The following is a 7,445-nucleotide window of genomic DNA, read 5'->3' on the forward strand; positions in this document are numbered from 1 at the left end:
CATCTATTAAACAAAAAGTCAAACGTCTCGTCAATCATCAATGTATTTATTACATATTTGGTCTCTGTATGTTGCTACACCTTGTCAGTTTCTGTTTCCACGGCGACGACCTCTGATCGCTGAACAAACAGAGCAAGAAAGGCGAGTATAAAGGTTGAAAAGTGTTTGCAGCTGCGCTGCCCTGAGTTCAGTCTGAAAGGCAACCAGTTGGATCTGGTGTCTTCCTCTTTCCCCAGTCGGGTTGTTGTTGTTGTTATTGTCTCCAGGAGACAAACTTTATTGATCTCTGTAGAGAGACGAGGACGTGGGTTTAATATTCACACCAAACCGGTTGAAACCGGTTTTCCTGTCGTTTTACCTGCGAGGGTTTCACCTGCCGGCGGGGTTCTTCAGGAGGAACCGCTGAGCGCTCAGCACCGTGTTCTGGAACAGAAGAGCTGTTTAAGGCTTTGGGCGGGGCAGGGCGGAGGGGGCAGAGCCCACCTCCATCCGACCAATCAGAGTGAAGATGTAGATGACTGTTTATTTAGCACGTTTTGTTTACATATTGCAGCGATGAGCTGTTTCTCCGCCGACGTGGCGCTGGTGATGGGTTACCATAGCAACAACAATTTCTTCTATCAACATAAATCTGTCTTTGAATCAATTTATTCAAACAAACGATTCTCAATCGATCATCAATCGATCAATCGATACGGTAAGTGTTCATAAGTAGTCGAATAAATAAAAGCAAACATGAAATCACCTCCATCAGCATCGCCACCGTCATTGGCCCCACCCCTCCAGGAACAGGTGTGATGAATCCTGCCCTCTCATTGGCCGAGGCGTAGTGGACGTCGCCGACGACCCGTTTACCGCTGGCCTTCGTCTCATCTGTCAGACGACCACCTCCATCATCATCATCATCATCATCATTAGTGTCATTATCATCTTCATCATCATCACCATTATAATCATTTATCATCATCATCATCATCATCATCATCACCATCATCCTCCAAGCTAAAGGTAAAGGTTTGAGTTTTACGACAGTCAGTAAACGCATCACAGAGTCCGGGCGCTTCAGTCTCTCTTCACCGTTTTATTTCCATTCTTTTTATTTCTGCTGGTTTTATTTTATTTGCTTTGCTGACGAGACGTTGAAACTCGACCCCCCCATAAAGCCGTGGACTCTGTCCCTGTCCTCTGGGACCGGGTGGAAGGGGAACTGTTAAACAGGTTATTATTAACCCTGAGCTCTGATTGGTCGGTCGCTGCCCGGAGCGCCGCTCCTCTGCTGGGACCTGAACTGAACCGACCTTCACCTCACGTAACCATCTGAGGCAGCGGCGCTGCAACGTCCTACGTTTTAGAGCCGCGCCTAAACACCTCACACCAGTCCCCGCCCCCCCCTCCCAGAGCCAATGGGCTTTGAACCTGTTTTAAGGTCGTGTTTGTTCTGCAAAGCTCAAGCTGGTCGTCGGGTCACATGTCATTTAGTGGGATCCTTATCGCCATGGCAACGTCCCGTGACAACATCGGCGTGTACCTGGGACGTGGTTGATGCCACAGTCGATGACCACCGCTCCCTCTTTCACCCAATCGCCTCTCACCATCTCCGCTCGCCCCGCCCCCACCACCAAAATATCAGCCCTGCCCACCTGCACAACAGGAAACGCATCATCAGCCGAAAAGATACTGAATCCGTGTATCTGGATACGAGCGTTTGCAGTACTGACTGTTAGCATGTTAGCAGCACCTGTAGTTGTAGCAGAAGTAGCATTAGCAGCATTAGTAGTAGCATTAATAGCATTAGTACGGTTAGCAGGTCCAGCTTCTTTTAGATGCTCTCAGCTGTGAGAAACATCTCGACCCAGTTGGGCCAATCAGAGCAGAGGTGTAATCTGATTGGACGAGCCGATCAGGAGTGATGTCACCTGCTCAGGTAGGTCTGTGGTCTTGGAGTGGCAGCTGGTGACGGTGGCGTGGTTCCACAGCAGCAGGTCGTGCATCGGCGCGCCCACGATCTTACTGCGACCAATCACGACCGCGTGTTTGCCCGCCACGGACACGCCTACAAGGAAGAGGAAGTCCCAGGTGTGACATCACCATGAGACGTTTAGGGGGCGTCAGAAATAAAAATTTCATGGAAGAAACCTGTGATGCTTTCTTTGTCGACGTGGTGAACTCACAAGACACAAACGTTCAACAGTTGATCAATAATCAATCACTAATCACCTTTTAATCAATGAGTCTGATGGACTGGAGGTCAAAAAAACTAATCTGACATTGTATTTTCCAAGTTTTCTGACGTGTCATGAATGCAGCATCAGCTTCTGTTTATCCTGTTTGATTTAATTTGGACAAAACCTGTCGGTGTTTACCTTGTTAGTGTGTGTGTGTGTGTGTGTGTGTGTGTGTGTGTGTGTGTGTGTGTGACCTGTCTGTCTGATGAGCTCCATGCAGCCGTTGGGGGTACAGGGGATGAAGCAGTTCTTCAGATCGCCTCGAGACAACTTCCCTGCATTAATACAGCTCAGACTACACACACACACACACACACACACACACACACACACACACACACACACACACACACACAATGAGATGTGTTTCCACATCATTTTTGTTGCCATGGAAATGCAAAAATATCATCTCTGAATATGCTACTGTTTTGTTTTGTCTTTGTAGATTAGAGTTGAATATTTTCATATTTTTAATTCTTATTTTTAATATTTTACTTTCGTATTTTCATCCCGTATAAGAAAAAATTAGAAAGTTAAAACAAAAAGCAAACAAATAACCAGAAAAGGGGGTGTCGACACCGACCCGTCCACGTCTTTATCCGGAGAGACGGCGTTGGTGATGAGTTCACTGTCCATGGGATTAACGGAGTCCAGAGGCAGCTGGACGATCAGGCCGTGGACGAACGGGTTCTCGTTCACCGACAGGATGTTCTGCAGGACCTGCAGGAGACAGGAAGTGGTCAGAGCGGCGCCCGGATGTCCCTTTGTGATGATGTCATCAACTGCAGGTTGGTCACTCGCCTCGTCCTGCGTCGCCGAGCTGGGCAGCCTCACGTGTCGGGCGTCGATCCCGATCTGCAGGCAGGAGATTGGGGGGGAAAGGAAGGCGCCTGTAAGGCGGTATGCAGGGAATAGACAGGAAGTGCACACGGAATAGACAGGAAGTACAAAAGGACGGTCTGACCTGGGCGGCGGCCTTCAGTTTGGAGCTGATGTACAGGTTGGAGTCGTCTCTGTCGCCCACCTGAAACAGAGAAAACCCAGCATTCTGATTGGCTGTGGGGATTGATGACATCATCACAGGTTCGTTGCACCAGAACCGAACGGAGAAAATCATTTTAAAATATCTAATTTGTTTTATGCGTGAACACATTATGGGTTGTTATCCATCAGGAACGAAACGTAAACAAACAGGCTGTGATGTCATAGGCTCCGCCCCCTGGCGCTGACCTGCAGGACGACCAGCGCCGGCCGGAACCCCGAGAAGCGGCTCCTCATCCGCTCCACCTCCAGCGCCAGACGCTCCCTCACCAACCTGCCCACACGGCCACACGTTAACCCCCCCGTCCAGACCCCACCCCCAACCCCTGGGGGCGTGGCTTCACTCACCTGGACGTCTTGTTGCCAGAGACGACAGTTGCTATGGAGCGCCTGCCTCCCCGGCAACCGGAGACCCCGAGGCGGAGCGAGAGGGATGCTAAGGTTAGCATGGCTGAGAGGGGGGGGGGGGACACATGGTGAGAAAGTAAACACCTGAACACACACACACACACACACACACACACACACACACAACCAGCCTACAGTAACACATCACCATGGCAACGAGAACACAAACAATCAAAGTTCCTGGAGAGCAAAACAACTTCAGCTCCCGTTTGTTGTGCAGAAAGTTTTTAATAGATGTGTGTGTGTGTGTGTGTGTGTGAACATAACACACACACACACACACACACACACACACACAGCTGCCACGTTACCAAAAAGCAGCCTGAAAGTTGCTGTGACTCATCTGTGCAGCTGCTGCTGCACACACACACACACACACACACACACACACACACACACACACACACACACACACACACACACACAGACACACACACACACACACACACACACACACACACACTTTGGTCTAACGGACAGAAGCAACAACATAAAACTCACCAGAGGCACTAACGGAAAACTATTGCAGCAGCGGTGTGTGTGTGTGTGTGTGTGTGTGTGTGTGTGTGTGTGTGAGAGAGTGTGTGTGTTATGTTCATGTAGTCACTACTGTGGGCGGGGCTTAGGGAAGTGTACGGAAGCCCCTTGGAGTCAAAATAAAAGTCTTGAACCACTACAGAGGAAAACTTTTGATTCTTTCATGCAGTCAGCTGTGTGTGTGTGTGTGTGTGTGTGTGTGTGTGTGTGTGTGTGTGTGTGTGTGTGTGTGTGTGTGTGTACACACACCGTTCGGTTCGGGTTCTGATCGTTTTGATTATCGGTGATCTTCTGCCCTCTGGTGGTCACACCTGGAACTACACCAGACCCGGACCCGGACCGGACCGGACCTGCACCGGGTCGCAATGGTTTCCGGTTCCGTTCGGACCCGGTTTGCGGTGGAGGTGAAGGTTTACCTGTGAAGCCCCGCCCACAAGCACGTGCGACACGCCCACCTGTTCTTTCCTGGACATGACTTCAGGGACCGGAACTGGTCAGGAAAGTCACTCGTCTGGGTTCCTGCGGCGTCACGTGACGGCCTGAGACTTCCTGTCGGAGCGGTCCGGTGACGTCAGAGTCTTTTTTGTCCACTTCCGGGCAGAATCTCCCGGTGATGGGTTCGATCGATCCATACATGACATCGACCTAGTCACGTGACCAGATGACGGGAAGCCAGTCTTCTTCATTCCTGTCGTTCCTGAGCTCCTCCCCCTGATCCACCTGTTGGCTCCGCCCCCTCCACCTCCTCTGACCTCGGATCGGTTTCAACCTCAAACTGGATTCAAATATTTTCAATCAAAAACTTTATTCGATTTAAAGTAAATAACATTTGTCAGACGAGCAAATAAATACGATACAAATATTTTTTACGTCAGGAGTTAAACTTTTTTTTTTAAACTTCACAAATTTAAAAAACACATTCATTTAAATGCTAAAATTTAAAGAACACATTGAAATAAAATAGTTTTAGTGACGACGGTTTAAAATGAGTTTCATTTTCTTTAAAAAAAAAAATAATTTAGTTCACAAACATTTTAAAGAGGAAGTTTTTGATCGTTTAATTGTGAAACACTTGACTAAGTGATTTAAATCAAAGGTTTCCAAGCGTTTCCTCCTGAAGGAGCGGGCGTGTCTCACCTGATGACTCGTCTGTCGTCGGGCAGAAGAATGCAGCCAATCCACAACCGGTTTGACTTCCTGTTCACCTCGAACACACCTGACAGCCGAGCGCAGGGCACAGAAACCCACATGGGATCAGAACCGGCAGAGGGTAGAAAAACGGTTAAATCATCGGAAAAGAATAAAACGTGAATTCTAAAGTCAAATAAATCATAAAACTAGATGTTATATGATTAAAAAAATTAATAAAAATTAACTTTAATCACCTGAAAATCAAAACGGTTTCAAATCTGAATCTGTTAACCGTTTGTTCAGATGAATAAATTAAATCAGGATTAATTTAATTCAGTTAATTCACTCTATTGAGGAGTTTATTTCTAGAAGGTTATATTTAATAATTAAATCAGTTTAATTAGGATTTAATTTGACCTTTAGCGTTAAATGTTAAAAACATTTCTGATCCTAAACTCGTGATGTTTTATCTCTGCCTTGACCTTTGACCTCTTCTTGGCATGACCTCGTCAACGTTATCGGCCGACGGCGTCCGATCCAATCAGTCGAGGACGTCGAGCTTCGATTTAACCGATACGAAACCGAGACGCTAACGACGCCGCGTTAGCACGTTAGCTCAGGTTCAACCCTTTGAACAAGCTGAAAGTCAGCCTGTTGCCATGGAAACAAACAAAAGTATAAGATAAGAGTCGTTGTTTGGATGGTCAAATCAATCGAGGACACTGATGACGTAGAAAAGTCGGTTTGGCGCCAAATTAGCATGCTAGCACATTAGCATGTAAGAAGTTAGTGACGAAAAAAGTTGATTGAAAAAAATATCAGATGAAGTAAACAAATAAACAATTTATTCATGCAAACGTTTCCACGGCAACGGCATTTAGAAAGATTCTTAAACGCAACACCTGTGAGTCAGAGGGGGGGCGGGGCCAGGTGAACGAACAGGTGGAGCAGGTGAGTCCAGCGTGAAGGGAGCGGGGAAGGGTGGGCGTGTCCCCACCCGGCCCGACAGGTAAGCCCCTCCCCTTCCCCCCCGACGGGAACCAGACGGACGGGTCGGAGCTTCATTCCTGCCTGGGAGACGAGGCTGAGGGTATAAAGGCGCGGGCGGCGAGCAGCCCGTCAGACGGCGGCGTCAGACGGCGGCGCGGCGCCGCCCCCCCGGGTCCAGTGGTTCTCAACAGTTCAACAGTGGTGGATCCATATTTGTGAAATGTTTAGGACCACTGGCCCCGGGGGGGCCTGTCGGCGGGGGACCCCAGGAGCTGCTTCTTCTTCTTCGTGGGTTTTGATCGCGACGGCGGCGAGGAGTCACCATGCTAACGCTAACGCTAAAGGTCAGACAGGAAGTCCTTTTATGGTGAAGTGTTGTTGTTGTTTTAAATCTGCTGACGCCGGTCGTTTGTTTGTTTCCTGTCCGACCCGCTTGGGTCCACACGTGTCGATCGGGGTCGGAACGCGGCGACAGTCAGACTGTTACCATGGAAACGATCTATCAGAACGATCCGCGTCGATAATGGCTGCTTGTGATGTTTGTGTTTGTCAACATGTTTGTCAACATGTTTGTGTTCTCAATTAAAAAAATAGAAATTTAAACCTGTTTTCTTGTTTGCACACACACACACACACACACACACACACACAGACACACACACACACACACACACACACACACACAGACACACACACACACAGACACACACACACACACACACACACACACACAGACACACACACACAGACACACACACACAGACACGGTCTAATAATCCTAACTTTTAAATCTGGCCCATCCAGATTGTCTTTGGCTCCGCCCCAGATTCCAGAGACCCGCCCAGAAAAGGCGTGGCTTTACAATAAAGTTAAAGGACGTCAGAAATACATTCCTGGAGCCTCACCTCAGAGTGAAGAGGATCCAGATCCGAATCTGGATCTGCTTCTGGATCAGAATCTGCTTCTGGATTAGTTTCTGGATCAGGATCAGGATCCGGTTCTGGTTCTGGTTCTGGATCTGGATAGATAGAATTATAAATAATGGTGATAAAAATGTGAAAAGTTCCGGATACATTCATATTGATAACAGGAAGAGGGTGTTAAAGAAAGCGG

General features: G+C 48.1%; 1 protein-coding gene across 3 annotated transcripts; it reads right to left on the minus strand.

Moving 5' to 3' along the window:
- Window positions 1–30: 30 nt before the first annotated feature.
- Window positions 31–7,348, minus strand: mthfd1a (methylenetetrahydrofolate dehydrogenase (NADP+ dependent) 1a, methenyltetrahydrofolate cyclohydrolase, formyltetrahydrofolate synthetase). 3 transcript variants are annotated; one of them, XM_068342541.1, is made up of 14 exons: window positions 7,238–7,348; window positions 5,349–5,427; window positions 4,461–4,986; window positions 3,615–3,717; window positions 3,456–3,540; window positions 3,190–3,249; window positions 3,027–3,080; window positions 2,809–2,945; window positions 2,420–2,520; window positions 1,917–2,053; window positions 1,529–1,640; window positions 746–873; window positions 359–423; window positions 31–286 (listed from the first exon to the last, which is right to left on the minus strand). In XM_068342541.1, the coding sequence occupies exons 4-13, from the start codon at window positions 3,713–3,715 to the stop codon at window positions 370–372; spliced, it is 969 nt and encodes a 322-aa protein (XP_068198642.1). In that variant the 5' UTR covers window positions 3,716–3,717; window positions 4,461–4,986; window positions 5,349–5,427; window positions 7,238–7,348; the 3' UTR covers window positions 31–286; window positions 359–369. The 3 variants fall into 3 exon arrangements, 2 of the variants coding, with proteins under 2 accessions (XP_068198642.1, XP_068198641.1); XM_068342540.1 differs by lacking the exons at window positions 4,461–4,986; window positions 5,349–5,427; window positions 7,238–7,348 and adding an exon at window positions 4,176–4,279; XR_011038931.1 differs by lacking the exons at window positions 1,529–1,640; window positions 4,461–4,986; window positions 5,349–5,427; window positions 7,238–7,348 and adding an exon at window positions 4,176–4,287.
- Between the last annotated feature and the right edge of the window lie 97 nt (window positions 7,349–7,445).

This window comes from Antennarius striatus, chromosome 19 (assembly GCF_040054535.1).
Source record: "Antennarius striatus isolate MH-2024 chromosome 19, ASM4005453v1, whole genome shotgun sequence".
Taxonomy (NCBI): domain Eukaryota; kingdom Metazoa; phylum Chordata; class Actinopteri; order Lophiiformes; family Antennariidae; genus Antennarius; species Antennarius striatus.